At 37.8% G+C, this 24,051-nt stretch overlaps 1 protein-coding gene across 5 annotated transcripts in view; it reads right to left on the bottom strand.

Annotated features, from left to right (window-relative positions):
- Kcnt2 (potassium sodium-activated channel subfamily T member 2) overlaps positions 1-10,861 on the bottom strand; it is a 350,682-nt gene extending 339,821 nt beyond the window's left edge. For 2 of the 5 annotated variants that reach the window (XM_013115909.3, XM_040738287.1), the window contains exon 1: positions 10,466-10,859. In XM_013115909.3, the coding sequence (XP_012971363.2) occupies positions 10,466-10,560 (95 nt within the window). In that variant the 5' untranslated portion in view covers positions 10,561-10,859. Of the gene's footprint in view, positions 1-10,465 lie in introns of all 5 variants that reach the window. The other 3 variants (XM_013115911.3, XM_040738288.1, XR_005874014.1) reach the window with 2 other exon arrangements.
- Between the last annotated feature and the right edge of the window lie 13,190 nt (positions 10,862-24,051).

Consider the following 24,051-nt stretch of genomic DNA (forward strand, 5'->3'; position numbering starts at 1 on the left):
CCTTTAAGTTAGAACACCAGGGAAAACTGCATTTCTTTTGAAGTAGTCTATTTCTCATCCTGTAAGACCGATGATGTTGACTAACTTTGTGACCCATCTCCAAGAACTATTTAAAAACCCATGGGATTCATGCTGTGCACCAGGGATACTATACCCAACCAAATATGGTTCATATTTATCATGCTGTTTTCTATGTATAAAATGCTACTGCATCTATTTCTAGAAATCACTGTCAATCTATGGAACAGGTGAAGCATATTAATAGAACAAGTACAACTCTCCTAATCAAGCAATCACACATGATTACAATTCAGTCCAGCACATCTCTGGTATTTTTTATCACAAAGACACTGGTTAGAAAAATGAATTCTATTCTACTAGAGTACAAATACTTCAGGGAACAGAACATGAAGAGTAACCCTGCAGTACCATCAAAAGTAAAATAATCATTGGACATTAAAAAAGCAATAAAGAGGAGACCCTGACCAAAACTTAAGAAACAAACCATTGATGAGCTTCAGAAAGTTAACTCCATCATCTTAAATAATGAAGTTTTACTCCCTTGTGGTCAGTATTATTTTACTTTTTCATCTCTTTTTTCATGTTATCAATTGTGGTATTATAATCATTAATTTTTCCTTGTGAGATACATTACATTTTACCACATTTCAAATAAAAATAAATCAATCAATAAATGAATGCAAGCCTTTCTTTTAATGGTTGCTCTAATTTCGGTATTCATTGCCCAGACTGTCAAACACACAATGTCCTAGATTCAAAGGCATATATATATGTGTGTGTGTGTGTGTATATGTTTGTATGCGTATATGTATTGTATATGTATATGTGTATGTATAGCCCTAGAAAATAGGACCAAGTTCAAAAATTACTAACTTTCTTCTGGAGCTGATTTTTTTAATATTGGCTATGAAAATGCAAAGCTTTGATAATTTATATGTATTGAAAAAACTCTCAAATTACATCTCATTAACTCTGTTATTTGAAGAACATGAAGCATATTTGTATTATGTTACAAGCATATTTGGTAAGCATAATAATGAGATCCTTATTTTCTCTCTGTACCTTGAAGTAGCATATGTATTTCTGTAGCATCTGTGACTTATCTATGAGATAAAAAATGGTATGGAATTTTTCTCAATTCATATTAAGATTAATAACTCATATAATATAAGAACAATGCTTGATCATACTAAACTCTTTGTAAATGTCCACAGTCTTGTAGCAAATACTAAATTCAGTATTATCATCCATTTTCTTTGTATAGTGTAAATTTTAAGGAGAATTGGGTGAAATAGCACATGAAATAGCTCATTTGTAGGGAGATAGCCAAGGTACAAAATGCTAAAATCTCACTTCATCTACAATTTGACAATGTAATTACCACATGGCATGTCAATGGCTAAATTCATTAGCATCAGCCCTTCAAGGTACCTATGCAGCTTGCTGATCACCGTCTCTGATTCCTAGGGGAGTGAGTGTTCTTTCCATTTTGATGGGCCTGAGACAGCAGGCTGTCCATTATTAAGCACACATCTGGTCCTGGTTGTTAATAACTGGTTGTTTACAATATGTGGACAATCCAGGAGTTTTCCCCCAGAGAGTTAAACAAGGTTGAAATGTGTTAATCTTCTTTTATCCCTATTTGCACAGTGATTTACAAGATGGGTTAAGGGTGCCCTTGTTGTAACAGTCTTTCATTATGATTGTGTGCAAGTCCCATGTAAGGGAAACCAAGAACAAGAGGGTCTTTATTTCCTAGCTTGGCTGTTTTTTTTTTTTCTCATTGGGCTTTGAATGCAAAAATCCCTTTCTTAAACACATCTAGATCCTGTGAAAGTAGAAAGCAGCTCAACTTGGAGTTCACAGAACTCACACGCTGGGGAAAGTGTTGCTGGTTTTCAAGTAGTGCCATGTTTGCAAAAGTGCTGAACTGAAAAAGCACAGCTGGGGAGAAAGGTCATGCTTACTGTGAACATGAAAGGGGTCAAGAGTGGCTGATCTGCTGCTTTGCTTGCCATTGTCCTTGGGAGCCGCACTAAGCTTGACCGTTTGTTTCTGTTTCTTCTATTTGTCAAAACATATGAGGATGAATAGGATCAATTGAAAGTTCAGGTTAAAATTAAGGAGAAATGTGTGTTTGGTCTCTACTTCCTGCTGGTCACCCTTTGCCTCCATACTCAAAATATTCTTCTGTAATTTCTTTTGGAAACCTAAGGCTTTCCTGACTCTAAGCTCTTGACCTTCAACTCTCAAACCATCTCTACTTCCCAGTCAAAAAGACAAATTGAATACCATGGGTGCACTAACTGATTTAATTCAAATAAATTTTCTCTTTCCAAGTATGTGAAGGGATTTGTTCCTTCCTTGAAATTATCCTACATCAAATGAAACAGTTTGTTCTAGCTGTCCCCAGTTACTGGGCCATCAAGGGCAGATTTCTAATCTGCTACATGGTCTGTTTCTATCTAAGCAGTTGCAGAGAACCAAACATCATCCAAGTGTTCTGTTTTTGTGTTTGCCCTCTGAGAGCCAGAGTCTCTCTCCATCAGCCTCAAGCGTACATGTCCCACTTTTCTCCACAAAAAGTGTGTCCAATGGCTCACATCTTCCAATACCTAGAGGTTGGGAGAACTCATGATGCTGCCTGTCAATTTAAAAACCTTTAGATTAGATAGGAACATGATTCAAGATACGATGAGAGCACACTTCAACCCCCAAAGAACCATAATCTTTGTTCATTAGTGCACAGATACCTGACTAAGAAAGATGGAAAGAGATCAGGGAGCCTGGAGGAGTCTGCCCTGGGTCCTCTGCATATATGTTGTGGATGAATAGCTTTGTTTTCTTATGGGACTCCTAACAGTGGGAGCAGCGTGTTTCTGACTCTTTTGACTGCTTGTGAGACCTTACTCCTCCTACTGAACTGCCTCATCCAAACTTGATTCGATGGTATGTGTCAGGTCTTATTGTGACTTGTTTTGCCATATTTGTTTGTTGCCACTGGGAGGTCAGCTCTTTACTGAAGGGAGACTTGGGAGTGGGGTGTATCCGGGGGAAGGGGGAGGTGGGAAGTAAACACTGGGGGAAAGGGAGGGAGGGGAAACTACAGTTGAGATGAAATGTATGAGAGAAGTATAAAAAGAAAAGAAAAAAGAAAGCTATAAAAACATAATAGAATACTATTTAAAAAGTTACCACTATCAGTGATATCTTAGGAAATAAAAGTTAATAAGGCACCTGAGTAAGGTAACCCAGTCACAAAAAGACAAACATGGTATGTACTCACTAATATATGGATTTTAGACACGGATCAGGGGAGTGTCACCCTACAATCCTAGTGCCAGTAAGTCTTGGAAACAGGGAAGTTCTCAAGAGATATGCAATGATTACCCCAGAGAAGTTGAATGAGCCATGATCTCCTGAGCAGATTGGGAACATAGGAGGAAGGGAGAGGGAACCAGGAAAAAGAGAGGGGAGATAAGAGGAGGGGAGAAGAAGGCATTGGAGAGTAGGAAGGTTGCATCGAGATAAGAACAGAGGAGAGCAGGATGAGAGATACCATAATAGATGGAGCCCTTATAGGTTTGAGGACAGAGCTGACACTAGTGAGGTTTCCAGAGATCTACAAGGATAACACCAACTGACAAACTAAGCAATAGCAGAGTGACTACATTAACAGCCCCTCCCTGATGATAAGGTTGATGACTACCTTATATGCCATCCTAGAAACTTCATCCAGTGACTGATAGAAGCAGAGAGAGATACCCACAGCTAAACACTGAACTTAACTCCTGGACCCCAGTGACTGAGATGGAGGAGTGATGAGTAAACTGGTCAAGACCATGATGGTGAAACCTACAAAGACAGCTGACTGGACAAGGGGGAGCTCTTGAACCCCAGACTGATGGCTGAGAAGCCAACAGGGGACTGATCCAGATTCCATGAATGTAGTGTCAGTGAGGAGGCCTCAGAAATCTCTGGGGCCTAGAGTAGTAGATTAGTGTTTACCATGGCATACAAATGAACTTTGGGAGCCCATTCCACATGGAGGGATGCTCTCTCAGCCTGGACACATGGGAAAGGGCCTAGGTCCTGCCCTGGATGAAATGACAGACTCTGGAGATCCCCCCAAGGATGGCCTCGTCCTCCCTGGGGAATGATGTGGGGATTGGGTGGGGGGCTGGGGGAGAATTAGTGGAGGGACAAAGAAGGAGGTGTGAGAGAGGGAGCTGGGATTGATATGTGAATCATGCATATTTCTAACTTAAATAAAAACATATTAAAGGAAAAAAGTTAATAAGGTAGTTTGGATGATGAGGTAAAACTTGTGATTGGGATATACAGTGAAATTCTTGGTTCCAGACAAAGTAGAATCAACTATTGTTAATTATTTATTACTATATATTAATTTCAAATATTTCATATGGATTAAATTATTGACAAAGTATTTAATATTTATTTTACTGTAAGAATAAGGTACATATATATGAAATTAATTAATAAACTTCTTAAACAGTACCCTTTACTTCATTTTCTAAAGGAAACTTAGACAAGCCTGGAATATAAATGACACTGGTAAAACATAAATACACTAATAAAAATGGTGAAGAAATGCATCAATTTCTAGAAAGATTCTTATGACCAAGACTATGAAAGGAAACAGCAGTAAATGAATGAAATGCATTCACTGCTAACATCAGAAAAAGAAGACCATATTCTAGCAATTGATACTTATAAGTATGTGTGTTACTTTTCTTTTCTTTCATCAGTGGAGAACAAAATTATATTTAGCTTTCACTTGTTAATACTTTTCATACACTATATCAAAATTCGGGTTTTTGAATGTATTTATTTATTTTTAATGGATGTAAGATAGGAGTGTCAGAGAATTGCAGGAATCAATTCTCTCGTTTTACCATGTGGGACCTAGAAATTGAATTCAAATCACCAGGCTTAATTAACATCAACAACTTTTTCCTGCTAGCCCATATTGCTGGTCCTCAAAGCTAAGTTTTACAGAAGCTGAGCTATGTTAAAAGCAGAAGTATTTTAATAGTTCTAGTGTTATAGTCAATTTAATCAAAAGCATTTCCAGCATCACTTGTCTGAACATGTTTTTGCCCCCATCCTCAGGCCTAAGTTGAATCTGCAGGTTCAGCAGAAGGTGCAATGCTCTTCAAATGTTTCATACGATGTGTAGAAAATGGGATTTCTGTGTTCTAACTGCTCCAGACCAACTAATTTTAAAACTCACATTTAAATTTCAGTGAGAGCACAGAGGGATGCTCTCTCAGCCTGGACACATGTGGGAGGGCCTAGGACCTGCCCTGGATGAAATAGACTCTGAAAATCCCCCATGGAGGGCCTCACCCTCCGTGGGGAACAGTGTGGGGATTGGGTGGGGAGGCTGAGGGGCTGGTGGAGGGGCAAGGGAGGTGGGGAGGGAGAGGGAGCTGGGATTGACATATGAAGCAAGCTTGTTTCGAATTTAAATTAAAAAGTATTTTTAAAAATTTCAGTGAGAGTCTGTCATTGGGAAAACTGTATGTTTGTACCAAAAACAAAATAAATAAATAAATAATGTTTGACTTCTTGCTAACAATTGAATATCACTAATATCAACGTGTTTTTCTCTGTGTTTTGTGTACTATGATAAACATAAAATAAGTTTGTGGCCAGCAAGATGGTTAAGTGGGTCCGGTACCTGATACTCATCTGTGATGACTGGCTAACCAAAAAGACAAGTTCTGGGTCGGTTAGAAGTCTGCTCAATAAATAAAAGAGAAGAGTAGATGAGAGAAACACCTGGTGATGACAATCACTGCCTCAGCACTCATGGACACAGAAGTAGACAGGCACCTGTATTCCCAGTTACACATTTACCATACGTGCAAACATGTACACAAACATATACATGCAAAATGAGGGTAGTAGTCACAGTTTGGTACCAATATATACTTCAGCTTAGACTGCTTTTTCCTTATTTATAGTGGTTTTTCATGCATAATTGATGGTGCTAAGAAAATAAGGATTTTTTCTGGAATACATAAGTATATAGGTTTTTTTCAAGACAGGCTTTCTCTTTGTACTGTTGGCTGTCCTGGAACTTGCTCTATAGAACAGGATGACCTTGAACTCAATGGTCCACCTGCCTTTGCCTCTCAAATGCTGGGATTAAAGCTGTGCACCACCATTCGGCTAGATTATATTTTTTAATAATAAATGTGAAATTATTTTGTGGTATTACATATATATAGCTAATTACGCTATATAACTAAAATAGAAAAAACATCATTGTATGTACTTTAGTCTTTCTTAATGTGTATTAAATAATCTGAATTAAATGATTTAAAATAAATATCTTATAATCAATAACTACTGTCTAAAATAATGTTATTAGAGAAAAATGTTGACTTATACAAAATGTTCCATATGGTATTGTAAAACTCATTCTTAATATCTAATTATATCACATACAGTAATGTATTTTGTGATATAATACCTAAAAATTTTCAACTATTCCAGCTGCTATTCAAATTTGTTACATATTTTATAGGTATCTCTTAAACTGTTCACTGATTGTCTTGGAATCTTTGTTCAAATTCTTGCTTGGTTCTAATCACTAGCAATTTGCTTGCATTAATTTTAAAAGTCACCTATAAATCAGGAGGGATATACTTAATACTACTATAGTTGAATTAACTGCCCTAACGTTTGAAAACAAGATGGCTTAATTAAATAAGTGACCTACTCGTTATAACTACAATTGAAATCTGTTCATTAGCAATAAATGGAATTGTGACAATTTATCAGCATCAAGTTCACTGTATTCTAGACTTAAAAAATTAATAATTCAAAATTAAAAAGGAGAAAGACTGGTATTAACTTGCTGGAAGTCTTTAAAACTTGAGACTTACCAGTGTTTAACTGCAAGAGAATACTTTAAATATTTATTGTTAAAAAATTATAACCATTTTGAAAGGGAAAAAATCTTTAATTTTTACAATTATAGAAACATTAAGTACAAAACACAGGCTCTTAGCACTTTCATGAATCTACATATTACAGAACAGCTCCTGTGTGAAGCCAGTAAGATTTAATCTCTATTTATGAGTTTCAATCGTAGAGTAAAAGTAAAATCACAAAATATTCTAAATGCTACATTAAAGATGCACTGAGGACCTTGTCCCTTTCTAAGATGATGACTACAAGTGCTTTATTTTCAAGCCATTGTAGAACATACTATACACAAAGGATATAGAATGGTCTTTACATTTTAAGATGTACATTTTTCTAGAACATAGTCATAACATAAACAATCCTGTCATTGAAAAAATTCATCTATTATTCAATAAATACTTCCCTACTAAGAAGGAATGTTTTGCACGTCTCTGTATATTTTTCTCAGACCTAAATAATGAGACCTGTGGCCCAACAAGCATTCAAATACCAGATAAATGGAGGGATGGGTAAAAATCATTTATAGAAATTATTTTGTTATACTCCAAATTTCAAAGAAATAAATATTATTATATGCAAAACAGACAATCTCAAGGCAAAAGTTGTGCTCTCATCCAGCAACTCTCAAATTTTAGTTCAAAGTCTCATAGAACCAATGCCATGACCCATTCTCAGCACTACTGGGACTAACTCATAGTCTATGCAGAAAAGGTTAGCACATGCAGATGAGAATGGATTACATAAGATGATGCTAAGATAATATATTCACATATTCTAAATATAACAAGTACATATTACATATATTACCTGCATATATGTGTGTTGGTCAGGGTAGGCTCAAGCTTACCTACAGAGAGGCAGCCTATCCTACGTTGTGCCAAAGAAATGCAATATAAAACGTACACTATCTCAAGCCAGTTTTAATGGTTCATGCATACAAACCCACCATGTGAAAGGCTGAGGCAGAAAAATATTTATTAATTTGAGAGTGGCTTAAGTTATAGTGAGTTTCAGGCCACAAGTCTAAGTTACTTTTGTATCCTAATAGGCTCTGATGAGAATTTATTTTTCTCTTCAAGATCAATTATCTATCGCATCCTCACTTATTTTTGCAAGCATGCCCTACTAAGACTTACCTTAAAATTCTTAAAGAAGGGGAGAGGGGTAAAAAAAAACTACTTCCCCATAGTTAGAATAAACACCTTTCATCATCTCCAAGATGTCATTCTAGAAAGAGAGGTTGATCATCTTGATTCCAAATTCTCCAGAAGCCATCAAAGAGGTTTATTTAGATATTGACAGTGAAGCCAGCAGTCAGTCGGGTCATAAAGTTTTCAGGAAGAAGACAATAACCACTGTGGGCAACTAGAATATATTATCCATTCAGTCTTTCAGAATCTTGGTTTCCTTGTTGCTAAAATAATTAGCTAGATTTGGGGGTAAGCATGAAATTAATGCCATGTGCTACATTAGACCTGTGCCATCCCACCTTCCTTCTTGTCACTATTTTATGAGGCAGACATTTTTGAGATACACATTCACACTATAAACATAAAATTACTAAAGCTCATAATCTCCATTATTAAAGGCCATTCAACTATGAGGGTATAAGCAAAGGACTGAAATCTGTCCTCTCTGATTGTAATGATCTTTCCTTCAAAGATTAATAGCAAATATAAAACCAATTAAATATTAACTGTTGCAACATCTCAAAATCAGTTAAATTTCATAAATTCTTTGAACATCTAACATGGTTCATCAATACTAAATACTTTATTTCAATGATAAATGTAAGTATATTTTTAAGTTAAAGATAGGTTGGAAAAATAACAACTTTTTGTAAACATAAATTTTAAATGACTATGTCAAAGCATTTTAGAGTGGTACATTGACACATAGGAAGCACAGCTAGCCCAAACTCTAGCTGTGTAAATACCAAGACAGAAACTTTAAAAAAGTGAGGGCAACCACATGAACAATCAGCATTTGGAATCTAGTTAAACAAATAACTCTATGGCACTGTAGCCAGTACTTGTTCAAAGAATTCAATCTAGCCCATACTTCCTACACAAATTTCTGATGCTGAAGTAATGAGCCTGAAGTCCCAAAAGAAATGGAAATACCATCACTAGAAACCCTATGCTGAATTTTATAAGTCATTTCACAAGGATAAGATAGTTTATCTAAATGTCAGCTAGCCATCGAAATACATTTACCCATCCATTTAATTATCCACTTAACTCCAGTTAATTCCCCTTAACACCTTCTTTTAGATACACGGTAAATAACCCAAGAACTCCTTCTGTAAATTTCTAAGCACTGTGCAAGGTTCTGACTAAAAAGAAGACATTCACTGGAAACAGTATCCTCCACAAAAGCATCCACGCATATGTCACTAAATACTAATGTGAGACCAAGAAAGATACCCGTAATTGAAATCCAAGACAGAATCCCCAGAGAACTGGAATATGAGTTAGTACTGGAAAATGAGAAGGTGAAGAAAAAGCAGAGGGCATATTGCCCAATGGTGAATGAGGAAGAGACTTCAGATTGGACCAATAATGGATCTTCTATCTAATTCAAATCGAGGATTTATGCCAAAGTGAACTTCAGAGAATCATTTAAGCTGCATTGAGATATTAGTTATACATATGTTACTTTAAAACAAAAAAGTGGCATGTGATATGTGAAATTACTATTCTAGCAAACAATTCAATGAAACATAAAAGTGGGCCAAAAAAAAAAAAAAAACACCCAACTAGTCAGAGCATCGTGTAACTTAAATTGCACAAAGCTTAATGCCATTGATAAAACATATAAGCAATGCTTTGCTAGCAATAAATATTTCAGCTTTGAAACTTACCATTTTGAGATACACATTATTTGGGTGAAAACATGCTAATCATGCTACAAGAACCCGTTTGCTGGATTTCCTATTCCAAGCATTCTTGCTTCACTAACTACCTGTTACATATTTAAACCAATTGCCCACCTGAGCTCCAAATATTTAAACAGCAGAAAATTCCCAGTTGCAAGCTAAGATCTAGTCGAGACAACAGTGACAAGGAGTACGAAAGTGGGTACAGGAGATTTTAAGTTTCTACTGTGATTTTTCAATCGCTTTGATACATTTATGAGGTGGATTAGCTCTACCAAGGGAAAAGAACAAGAAACATTTCACACTGAAACTGCGTGCCGTTTGAATGTGATTGTACCTCTGCTTGCAGCCTCATACACAACCAGGGAAGCACACTAGACAAAGAATATCTAATAAATGCAACAAATGCATCGCAAGAACGAGAAAGTGGAAAGGAAGAGTTCCTTGTCCACAGCGACTGCTCTACAGAGTCAAAATGGAGAGGTGTAGAGTCCCTTTTACTCCCTCATTGCTGGTCTCCCTTTCTCTCCCTCCATCCTCTCCACATCTCTCCAGTCCTGTCCCCTTCCAAGCAGTATTCGTGGAACACTGCACCAAGACACTCACCTGTCATCATTTTGCCAGCCTTGGTCCCCTAGCAGCAAATCCCGAAATCTGTACCTGGGAGGCAGAGGGGGCACTTCGCTCTCCAAATCAACCATCCTTCCTTAAAGAGTGGGCAACATCCAACAAGGGATGGAGGAGGGCAGCTAGGGGCAGCGAGCGCTGCAGAGGGGGTACAGTGAGGAGGAAGATGGGAGAAGGGCCTGGGGAGACCCGGAGAGGGAGGGGTCGCTCGGCCGGAAGCTGAGGCTGGAAAGGGGGCTGTCTCCTCTTCCCCGAGGGTGTGATGGGGATGATGCAAACCGAGCCCAGGAGCAAAAGTCTGGCTGCGACTCGAACCGGCGCTGCCAAGGAACCGCCCCCAGGCTCGGCGCCGCCTCTGATCGCTGGGACCGTCGGGGGGGGGAGGCGGGAATGCAAAAGTTACTTCACCCACAAAAAAAGAGAAAGATCGCGCGGTGCCTAGAAAGAGGGCAGGTGGTGGGCGTGAGCGCTGCGTGGTGGCCAGGCACTTTCCTGAAAGGCGGGGACCGGAGCCTCCCACCAGGGCATCCCCAGCGAGAGCGAGCTCTGGGCGCAGCCGGGCAGGCAAGCGAAGGCGGGAGCAAAGGCGGTGGGCTCCGCTCTCCCCGCACAGGTCTTTCCAAGCCTTTGCTGGAGGCCCAGCCAATGAGTCTCCCCCTCATTAGCATAACACAGTGACGGCATGAGGGTGCCTTGGGGACAACCAATGGGGGCGAGCTCATTAAATGATCCCCGAGCTCCATACCTTCCTGGGAAGACATTGGAGGGTGGGGGAGCCTCTAAGGAATGTTTCCAGGTGTCACCAGCATCCTGGCTGTGGTCGCCTTCAGCTCTGTGGATGTAGTGGAAATGGATTGGTCCTGGACAGGGAATCCCCGCTCTCAGTCCAAGGAAAGTCCTTGCTTTCCCCGCCTCCCTTCTTATATTCTGAGAGAAAAAAAAAAAAAAAGCGGTGTTTCCCTGGTCTCAGGAAAATTGCTGGGCCACCCTTAAGAAACAACTAAAGAGGACCATGTAAATGAAAACTAGGAGAGAGCATCGGGAAGCAAGGCAGGGCAAGAATCTACTGAGTAGTTGGTGGTGGTGCCACTGGGAGCTTGTGGGCCCCTGGCTGCAGCTGTACTCCTACAGTGGTGCTTCACAGGGTCCCAGGACTACCGAGCTGTCTATTCAGCAGCTCCCTGGGCCTTTCTGAACCCTACCACCCTACTACCTCTGGTTCTACTTGTATACCTTGGTTTTTCCTTCAGGAATGGATACCCAGGGCACAGACACACAGACAGCCACAGCCAACTGCACGTCAGAAAAGCAAAGACACACACTGCTCTGGCCCTTACGATGTTTGTATGTAGAAACAAGAGTATCATGAAAATGGGGCCACAACGGAGTCAAACAATGACTTAGTGAACACACCTTTCCTGGGGGCAAGAAACCACCAAAATGAAGCAGGTCTGCAGTGAGAGTGGGAATAGGGAATACTAAAATGAGGACCGGGTAAGCTTTATTTTCTTTTTATTGTTGCTTCAGTTTTTGTATTTTTGGTGTGGTTTGTTTTCTTTGGGGGGGATAAGCTTGCTTATCAAAGATAGAGTAATTAATTCTTAGTAAAGATCATTTAGCAAAGAAGTCATAAAGCTAAAATGCAGAAGAAAATCAGCAAAATGGCTGTGGCAGCAGATGCAGTAACAGCAGCTAACAGTTGGAGGGGCATGGCTCCTTCCCATGTACCTTTCCCTTCCTGCTCACTCATCTAGACCTGGCTTGCATGCCATGTCTCCTTTAGATTTCCCAAGTCTCCAAAGTGAGCTGAATGTGCCATCTTCCTTTGAAAGCCCCATGCTTCCTTTTTGCTGGTGGTGTTTATCGTATTCTGACCTCTTAAGTGATTATCTGTATATGTTTATTGTCTTTTCTCCTCAATTTTGTTCAGTGCCTTCAAAATAGCCAAATCTTGCCCAATAATGTACTGAGATGTTAACGCAGGAAACAAACGGAATAGCTATCCAGTGCTATATTCAGAGTAAGCAATATTTCAATATAGAGATGAGTTTCTTATTTTTCACTTTTGTGGCAATCTTAGTTGAGACCTGAGTGATCAGATAACAGTACATCATTAAACGACTCTGCTAAAAAGAATGAATAAAGATCTACTTGGCTTCTAATGTCATACACAGCTAGCCATTAATGACACTGATTGTTAGTTATTTCCTAGTGTACTCAGCCAAAACAGACACAACTATGCTAAGAACATGCTGGTTTTCTCTGTACCACAAAATTGTGACCAGAGTAAAAAGTTCCCAATTTGATTGCTTCATTAAAAAAAACTATTCTGACATTCTTAAAATGATGTAATCATGGGTATCAAATAAGTTTTGATATTTATAATTGAGAAATCTTTTTTCCACTTTTAGTGACAGAATTCTTCTTTTGTCATTAATTTTGGCTTCTAGTTCTCCCACCTGCCTTTAACACTTTTATTCTTTTGTTTCTTATCATGTTAAGGCATTCCCTGCTGCTACAGCATATTTTCCTGTTCCAGCCCTTACCTTGATTTCTCTCTTCACTGTGTGCTTCAGCCTTTTATCTCATCTAGTCTTTTTTTTCTGTGTATATGGGAAAGCTTTCTTTCTACTTTTACATGAGATTCAATTTGGGGAAACAAATTTAAACTTGGTATTGCACGTTACATTCCTAAACTATATAATCCTTGCTAATGTTGCCAGGTTTCCTATACATCTCCTAGTATAGATGAATAGCAATAGAAAAGATTATTCTCTTTCTCTGTCTGATTCTTTCTCCCTGCACATGTGCACACACACACACACACACACACACACACACACACACTCACACACACCTTACACTCAAGTCTCAAATATGAAGAGGATCTGAAAAATAATTTGACATAAAGTTTATTTTTGTTTTGTTTTATGTTAATGGGTTCACCAAGATGATATTCTTTGGTTCACACAATAACTAACATCCACTAACTCATCTCATCTGCCTACGAATGCATTTCTTCCTTACATTAGTCAAACTCCATTTCTACTTAACTCTGTATATTGAGTCATATATTGTCTTTCAGGATTACTCTAATCACAGACACACACACACATAATAGAGAAGCTGGTCACACAAATATGTATTAGCAACAAAAGAGATTGGTCCATAAAACCAACAAAGAACATTGGTCACACAGGATACTTAGGCAAAAGAGGAATGTAGTCACAGGCATATCTCACTGAAAATGATCTAAACAATTATACTAATAAAGAGTAGCAAATGAATGTTAATAATTTCTTAGTTTTTGAAATTTTAATTGCATCTTCTAGAAAACACATTTGAAGAAATTTTGTAATTTCTTGGTATTTGAGTAACAAATGTTATTTTCAGCAACTTTCCTTTTCAATATGTTGACTAAAAAATGTTTTAACACAAGAAAATATTCATTCCTATTAGTGAAAAATAGGAATTTATTAACAATTAATAATCTATTCTTAATTATCTTGTGTATAATTAACATAATTGCAGTCAAAGAATAAGATGGACAATTTTACACAAAACTTAAAAAGAATTTGTGTGTGCATTTATATATATATATGTAGATAGATAATAGAAAGATAGATAACTTATGAAGAAAATCCACAAACTGTTATTGATAATGCCTACATAGACCTTAAAGGACTATTGAAAATAAAATTTAAAAAGAAAAAAAATTGCATATTTTAGGCTGTGTTACTTCATAGAACCTCAGTATGCAGGCTAAAAAATGCCATTCATTCAGATAATAGCTTTAAGCTATATAACATATACATTAACTTTAAGGTATATGGCATATATAATATATAAAATAAATTTAAGCTATATAACATAACTGAGTGAATGTATTCTATTCTAAGCAGGTCCTTTGACTTTATTGCAATCCAAAGGGTAAGTGATTGCAAGCAGTGGAAATGGAGGACAGGATATGTAGGAGTGTCAGTGGAGTGAAAGGGGTCTCAGCAGTGATTACCATGAGCTGCCAAGCACACAGAGAAACCTGATTCTAAATTTGGAAAATTAAAAGGCAAGGCCTTCAGATGAAGGACCTGACATTTATACTGATGAATGAAAAATTAGTGGTGGTATGGAGACAGTAGGGGTAGCTTGTCCTAGTGTACAAATAACAGCTAGAAGGTCCTCATGAAGGTTGGAGAGATAGTTGAACAGGTAAGCATACTTGCAGCTTAACCATAAGGATCTGAGTTTGATTCAAACACCATGATGAAAACTAGGCAAAGTAATATCCCAATCCACAAATTCCAGTAGGGAAACTCCCTGTTATACCAGAGGCCACATTTGTCAACAGAAAACCAGGAATGTCCTATACCCACTTAATGACCCTGCTTCCTCAGTGCCCAAGCAGCCTATTCCCAACTACCTCTCCTATCCTCATAACCACTTCCAAGCACACAACTCCAAAAGAAGTTCCCTGCTCCACCATATGCCACTCCAGGTAGGCTACTTGCCTAAGACACACCTCATCAATAACCTGACTGCCCATCCTATCCCCAACCACCCCTCTCCTTCTTGTCCAGTCCCCAGCACCTGTAGAGGTTCCCTGCTCAATCAGAGGACATACCAGACACCAGAACTCCAGGGAGGCTTCCATTCCCAGATTGTCCCTACTCAATGACTGCCCAGACCACCCTCAATGTCCCCATCACTCCCTATAACCATATACATGCCACCCAACTGATGTGGGATGTCCTTCTGTATGCTGTAAATATATGTTACCTTTATTTGTTAATGAATAAATTGCTTTGGCCTATAGCAAGGCAGAATGTAGCTAGGTAGGAAAGCCAAACTGAATACAGGGGGAAAGAAGGTAGAGTTGAGGAGATTCAAGTGGCTGCCTGAGGAGAAAGATGTCAGAGCATTCCCAGTAAGTCATGGGCTATGTGGTGATGCATGACTAATAGAAATTGGTTGATTTAGTTGTAAGAGCTAGTTAATAATAAGCCTGAGCTAATAGGCCAAACAGTTTGTAATTAATATTAAGCCTCAGAGTAGTTATATTAAAAGCATCTATGGTACCAGGAAGGACACATAAAAGTCTCCAGTTACACACAACTCCAATGAAGGACCCACAGCTGGAACAGTGGCTACACCAACCATCAGAACTCCAGCCCCCACCTCAAGTGGAAAACCTCTGCTTCAACAAAGGCCACCCTGGTCATCAGAAGTTCAGCCCCCAACTCAGATGGAGACCCTCTACTCAACCACAAGCCATTATGGCCTGAAGACCAGAGAAGAAACAGAAACCAAAAAACAAAGACAAACTAAGAAATAGGCACCTACATCTATAATCTCACCAAATCAAGATGCCTAGACACCAGTGTAAGAACATAATCAACAATAGCCAAGGCAGTATGTAACCACTAGAACCCAGCTGCCCTACTACATAAAGCCTTGAATATTCCATCACAGCTGAAGCACAAAAAAATGAACCTAAAACCAACTTTATGAAAAGGATAGTAACCCTTAAAGAATAAAATGAATAAAAACCCTTTAAGAAAGCCAAGAATAAAACAAAAGAATGGTTGAAAGAAAAGAATAAAACTGTTCAAGACCTGAAAATGGAAATAGAAAAATAAAGAAAACTCAAGTCGGGCATTTGTGACACACGCCTTTAATCCCAGCACTCAGGAGGCAGAGGCAGATGGATCTCTGTGAGTTCGAGGCCAGCCTGGTCTACAGAGTGAGTTCCAAGACAGCCTCTAAAACAATACAGAGAAACACCAAAAAAACCCCACAAACTGAGGGAATTCTATAAATGGGAAATCTAGATTAGTGAACAGGAACTATACAAGCATCACCAACAGAATACAAGAGATGGAAGAGAGAATTTGAGGCTTTGAATATACAATAAAAGAAATAGACACATCAGTCAAAGAAAAAATTAAATATAAAAAACTTCTGGTACAAAACATCCAGGAAATCTGGGTCTCTATAAAAAAAACCAAACCAAAAATCAATAGAAATAGAAGTATCTCAGAACAAATGGCCAGAAAAATTTTTTTAGCAAACTCATAGAATAAAAACTTCCTAACTTAAAGAAGATCATGCTTATAAAAGTACAATAAGCATACAGAACATCAAATAAATTCAACCAGAAAAGCAAATCCCCTTACACAGTAATAAATACACTAAATATACAGAACAAAGAAAGAATATTAAAATCTGGAAGTAACATAAAGGTAAAGGCAAAACTAATAGAACTACACCCAACTGTTCAATAGAAACTCTATAGGCCAGAAAGATTGGTTAGATGTCCTACAGTTCTAAGGGACCACAGATGATAGCCCAGACTGCTATACCCAGCAAAACTTTCAGTTATCATAAATGGAGAAAACAAGATATTGCATGATAAAGTCAAATTTAAACAATATCTATCCACAAATCCAGCTTCACAGAAGGTACTAGAGTAAAAATTCCAACATGAAGATACAGGAAATAATCTCACACCCCCAAAATAAAAAAAGAAAAACACACACTATCACCAACAACAATTTCAACAAAATAACAGAAATTAACAATCATTGGTCATTAATATCACTCAATATCAATGGACTCAATTCCCCAGGAAAAAAAGACACAGGCTAACAGAAGGGATATAAAAACAGCCTCTATCTTTCTGCTGCATACAAGAAACACACCTCAACATCAAAAAATGACATTACCTCAGAGTAAAGAAATGGGAAAAGATTTTTCAAGCAAATGGACCTAAGAATCAAGCTGGTGTAGTCATTCTAATGTCTAACAAAATAAACTTCAAATCAAAATTAACAGAAATGGACAGGGAAGTACACTTCATGGTCACCAATGGAAAAATACACCAAGATAATATTTCAATTTTTAAAATCAATGCCTTAAACACAAGGGTATCCATGCTAGTAAAGGATGTGCTACTAAAGTTTAAATCGCACATTACCCTTTACTCATTGATAATGGGAGTCTTCAGTAACTTACTTACCCCAATGGGCAGATAACCCAGACCAAAAACATAAAATAAAATAAAAGAGATAATGGAGCTAAATTTTGTTCTAAAATAAATGGACTTAACAGGTATTTTGGAAACATTTCACCCAAACACAAGAGACTATATTTTCTTCTTAGCACCTCACAGAACATTCTACAAAATTGATCACATACTCCTTCACAAAGCACGTATAAACAGATATAAGAAATTCGAAATAACCATCTGCATCCTGTCAGACCACCAATGATAAAACACTGATTTTCTATAGCAGAAACAACAGAAAGCTTACAAAGCCTTGGAATGAACAACTCTCTATTGAATGACTACTGGGTCAAGGCAGAAATAGAGAAAGAAATTAAAGCCTTCTGAGAATACAATGAAAATGAATGTACAACATACCCAATCTTTTGGGATACAATGAAAGCAACACTAATAGGAAAGTTCATAGCACTAAGTGCCTACACATAAAGAAATTCAAGAGGCTTGTAACTTTACAGAATATCCAAAAACTCAAGAATGAAAGGAACCAAGGTCACCCAAGAGGAGTAGACAACAGGAAGTAATCAAAATCAGAGGTAAGATCAATAAAATAGAAACAAAGAGAAGGATACAAAGAATCACTGAAACAGATATGGTTCTTTAAGAAAATCAACAAGACAGACAAAATTTTATTCAAACTAACTAAAACATAAAGGTAATACACCAATTAACAAAATCAGAAACAAAAAGAAGTTGTAACAACAGACACCAAGAAAATGCAAAGCATAATTAGGTCATTCTTTTAAAAGCTGTACTCCAAAAAAAAAAAGGAAAATCCAAAACAAATGCATAATAATCTCCATGGATACCACTTACCAAAGTTAGATCAAGATGTGATAAAAAGTTTACATTGACCTATAAGCCCTAAAGAAAAGCACTCATTTAAAGTCTACCAACCAAAAAGAAAAAAATAAAAGCCTAAGGTCAGATGGTGTAAGCTAATTATCTACCACTTTCAACGAAGAGCTAATTCCAATGCTCCTCAAATTATTTCATAAAATAGAAACAGAAGGAACATTGACAAATTCAGTTATGAGTCAACAGTCACTCTGATGCCCAAACCATACAAAGATTCAACAAGGAAATAGAAGTACAGACCAATTTCCCTCATGAAAACAGATGCAAAAATACTCAATAAAATATTTGTAAACTGAATCCAAAAACTCATATAAAGATTAGGCACCATGATCAAGTTGGCTTCATTCAAGAAATGTTAGGATGGTTCAAAATAATAATATCAGTCAATGTAATTCATGACATAACAAACTGAAAAAAATGATTATCTCATTAGATGCTGAAAAGGCTTTGACAAAATTGAACAGCATGACAAAAAGCCATAGAAACCAAGGATACAAGGAACATACCTAAATATAACAAAGTCAAAATAGAGAACTCTGTTAGCCAACGTCAAATTAAATGAAGAGAAATTCAAAGCAATTTGTAGTAGCCCCATTTTGCAGTATCAGTCTACAGTAACCCATGCCTGAGAGGAGAGTGTAGAGAAAACAGCAGGTAAAGATACTAAGTAAAAGACAAAGAAACAGGAGAGAGTCAGGAGCGCAATTCAATGAACACTGAATGCACCAAGTTTATTCTTCAACATTCTTATATACCCCAACTAAAAGGGAGTACTTCAAGTTCTAGCCAGTACAATAAAACAATTTAAGCAGATCAAGGACATACAAGGAAGTAGTCAAAGAACTCTTTGTAGATGATATGATATGATAGTATACATGAAAAAGTCCTAAAACTCTACCAGGGACCTCCTACAGCTGATATACACCTTCAGTGAAGCGAATGGATACATGGTTAACTCAAAAATATCAATATCCCTCCTATATATAAACAAACAAACAGGCTGAGACAGAAGTCAGAGAATGAACACCCTTTACAATAGTCACATGCAATATAAAATATCTTGGGTAACTTTATCCAGTCAAGTGAAAGACCTGTATGCTAAGAATTTCAAGTTCTTGAAGAAGATATCAGAAGATGGCGAAATCTCCCATGTTCAGGATCAATAAGATTAACATAGTAAAACTGGCCATCTTACTAAAAGCAATCTATAGATTCAACAAATCCCTATCAAAATTCCAACACAATTCTTTACAGACCTTGAAAAGACAATACACAACTTCATATGGAAAAGAAAAAACTCAGAATAGGTAAAAACAATCCTGTACAATAAAAAAGATTTCAGAGGTATCCCTATCCCTGATTTCAAACTCTACTATAGAGCTATAGTAATAAAAACTGCATGGTATTGAGTTGAAGACCCTGATAAATCCACACACTGATGGACATCTGATTTTTGACAAAGAAGACAAAATTCAGCAATGGAGAAAAGGAAGCATCTTCAATAAATGGTGATTATCTAACTGGATGTCTGAACATAGAAGAATGTAAATCAATCAAACCATATTTATCACCCTGAATAAAACTCACATCCAAGTGGGTCAATAACCTCAAAATAGACAGGAATACTGAGCCTGGTAGAAAGTTGGAAATAGCCTTGAATGCATTGTCACAGAAGAAAGCTTCCTCAACAGAACACAAATACCATAGGCACTAAGATTTACAATTACTAATGGAACTTTATGAAACTGAAAAGCCTATGTAAGGCAAAGGACACCATCAATAATACAAAATGATAGCCCACAGAATGGCTAAAGATTTTCACTAACTCCACTTCTGAAATAGGGATAATGTCAAGAAACTAGACATCAACAAACTAAATAATCCAATTTAAAAACCCTGGTTGGATCTAAATGGATAATTCTAAATAGAGGAATCTCAAAATGGTCAAGAAGCACATGAAGCCATCAACATCCTTAGTTATTAGAGAAATGCAAATCTGAAATTCCACCTTACACCTGTCAGAATGGCTAAAATTGAAAACAAGTGGCAGTTCATGCTGGAAAAGATGTAGAGCAAGGGGAACACTCTTTCATTGCTAAGAGAAGGGTAAACTTGTATAGCCACTTTGGAAATCAAGATGCCTGTTTCTCAGAAAAACATGTGAATTTATCTACCTCAAGACCTAGCTATACTACTCCTGGGTATGTACACAAAGAACATTCCATCATATAAGAAGGACATTTGCTCATTTATGTTCACAGCAGCATTTATTCATAATAGCAGAAACTGGAAACAACATAGATGGCCTTCAACAAAAGAATGCTAAAAAACAATGACTTTATGTTGGCAGACAAATGGATAGAATTAGAAAAAAATCCTCCTGGGTGAGGTAATCCAGACCCAAAAAGATCAACATAGTATGTACTCATTTAAGTAAATGACAACCTTGCTACAATTCACAGACACAGACAGGCTAAGTAATGAGAAGGTCTCAAGGGGATTTCCCTGGCTCAGGGAAATTAGAAGAGATTTTTCCAGTGGACTGGGGGCAGGTAAGGATGGGAACAGGAGGGATGGGGGTGTTGAGGGAAAGAGTACTGGAAGAGACAACTGAAATTGAGGTGGGAGGCATTTGTGTGTGGGGGGTGATGCAGAAACCTAGTGCAGTGGAAACTTCCTGGAATCTACAAGATTGACACTATTGAAGATTCCTTGTAATGGGGGAATGTGGAGCCCAAGCTGTCCATCTTCTATAACCAAGCAAAGCTTCCAGCAGTGGGACTAGTAGACCAACAAGCCACAAAATCTTCCACCTACAATCTGTCCTGCTTACAAGAAGTTCTGGGATAATGGTGGTAGAGAACTTGTGGGGAGTGGCCAACCAATGAGTGGTCCAAATTGAGGCCCACACCAAGAGATGGAGCTCATGCCAAGAGTGCAAGCCCACACCTGGAAACAACTGAAAAGCCGGGAAACAGTCTGGACAGCCCAGAGATCCAGGATAAAACCTAACCCAACTGTAAAATAACTGAATGAAATAATTACTGATGATATTCTGCTGTACTCATAGATCAGTGTTTTGCCCAATTATCATCAGATAGGCTTCATGTAGCAACTCATGGGAGCAGATGCAGAAACCCACAGCCAAACACTAGGCAAAGCCAACGGAACCCCGCAGAAGAGGGGGAGGAAGGATTGTAGGAGCTAGTGGTGTCAAGAATACCAGGAGAACACAGAACACAGAATTAACTAAACAGGGCTCATAGGAGATCACAGAGATTGAAAAGACAATCAGGGAACCTGTATGATTCTGAGCTAGGTCCTCTGAATATATGCTATGGTTGTGTAGCTGGGTGATCCTGTGGAACTCCTAACAGTGGGAGTGAAGGGTATCTCTTACTCTTTTGTGTGCTCTTGGGAACTGTCGCCTCCTACTGGATTTCCTCATCCAGCCTTGATATAAGGGTTTGTGCCTAGTCTTATTGTAATGTTCAGGGAGGCCTGCTCTTCTTTGAAGGGAAATTGAGGAGTAGTAGATACGGAGAAGAAGGGAGATGGTTGGGGGAGGGCTGGGAGGAGTAGAGGGATGGGAAACTGTGGTTGGGATGCAATGTATGAAAGAATTTTAAAAAGAAAGAGAGCATAAATTTTTAAAGAGTTAGGCAAAGCCATGCATGTTTATAAGACTTGTGGGGGTAGGTGCAATGCCAGCAGGAACTTAGGTGCCTGGTTACAGTTTATGTAACTTCCAGGTTGAATGAGACATAGTGACTGAGTTCCATCCAGTATACCTGCACACGTGTCACACATACATATAGAATTCAATTAAAAAGAAGGTATAGTGAATACTAGGAAATGGAAGAATCATATAGTTTGAGTAGGGGGTGTGTATTTAGGTACGGAGGTGGCAGAAATAAGGGCCAGAAAATTTCAGGAAATGGCCAGTTATAAGACATCTTTTATTAAGCATCACATCTGAGGGACCTTGTATCTCATGAAAGTAAGTGGCAAAGTCACCTCATACCTTTACAATAAATAATCTGGCATCAGTGAAGCTAGCTAATGGGCAGGGTAAACATGAATGTATGGCAAGAGACTGTATGGGAACTCTGCCGTATTTCAGATGAAATACACCAATTGTCAGAAAAACGGTGATTATATGATTCAGACAGAAAGCAGTTGTGCAGGAAATTGAGGCAACAGAATTGACTGGAATTGGGAAATTGTGTAATATAGTGTATACAAAGAATCAACAATATGTTCCATACCTTCTGGATTGGTTACATAGGTGGGAGATATTTACCTTTTAACAAAAAGCAGGAGTGAGGAAATGGTTTAAATTTACGTCACCTACAAAGGATCAAATGAAGAATTATCTGAGATTTGAATATGTCAGCCCTGTCCACCAGGAGCAAATACTCGACAAGAGTTACAAAACTGAGAGACATCAGTTTTCAGGTGGCTGTTGAAAGTGAGGAAAGATAAATTCACTGGATTCTTACAGTGTGTGTGTGTGGTGGGGGAGGACAGCTAAGAATACAACCATGAAGAAAACCAGGCAGAAGCAGCAAATCAGAATCTGAGCAAAAGCAACCTGGAGTTCCACTTCTGCTGGAAGAACCAAGGAACACCTTTTCCCCACTTACTTTAGGTTTTGTTCTGTTGCTCTTGGTTTAAACTAAAATACAATCTATAGAAGTAGCACAAAACCTGTCCTATGCTCTAAGCATGCCCATCCATAAGAGAAGAATCACTTCTTATGTCAGTAACCCTGAAAGGAGAAAAATCAAAGACAGAACACCTAATGTATGTGCCATTCACATTCCATCTACACATGACTGGCCAGTGATTTGAGGAGATACAATATTGAGGTTTATTAACATGCTAGAATAGCTAATAAAATTACCAGTGATTTTGGTGAAATTCCATAGTCTTCTCATAAGGACAAATAGTATAACAATTATACTGCTTTCCTCACTAAATCCTACTGCGTTTGAATGCCAATTTCAAATAATTGGCATGGGCTGACATTCTATGTTTAGGTCATAACTTTGACAATCTGCACACCCACCACAATAATGGGAACACCTGATCCATTCGAAAATTTAAAATTTCACAATAGTAGCAGGCTTCAAATTACAAGTACTTAAATCATGTTCTGTTTACCAATATTTTACCCAAGTTCGAAATATTAGTTTATGCCATTTTTTACTACATGGCTTGAACATTTTATCCTTTGGAAATACCTTCTATGACAGGTGCATTTAAAACAAAGAATAAAAACATGTACACTGTGCAGCTTCAATGAGAATAGAATGCATCCCTCACTTAAGTAACAAACTCCACATACAATCTTGAAAACTATTAGGGCAAAAATGAGAAAAGTTGACAGAATAAATGAAAACTCCTAAATGAATTATAAACAGTGTAGGTGTGTCTAAGAGTAACTGTCTGAAAATCAAAGACTTCATCCCTGGGAGGTATGAATTGATGCACGTGTTTTAAAGCAAGGTTGATAAGAGAAAAGAAGGAAGGAAATCTGCAAAGATTAGCCAAGGTCAATTTTATGATGTGTATATTTCTCCTCTTGATTAAGTATTGTGCTTCTACTGTTCTTTTAAAACATAATGCATAATTAAATACAGAC

The sequence above is a fragment of the Mesocricetus auratus genome, unplaced genomic scaffold (assembly GCF_017639785.1).
Source record: "Mesocricetus auratus isolate SY011 unplaced genomic scaffold, BCM_Maur_2.0 Super-Scaffold_100676, whole genome shotgun sequence".
In the NCBI taxonomy this organism is placed as follows: domain Eukaryota; kingdom Metazoa; phylum Chordata; class Mammalia; order Rodentia; family Cricetidae; genus Mesocricetus; species Mesocricetus auratus.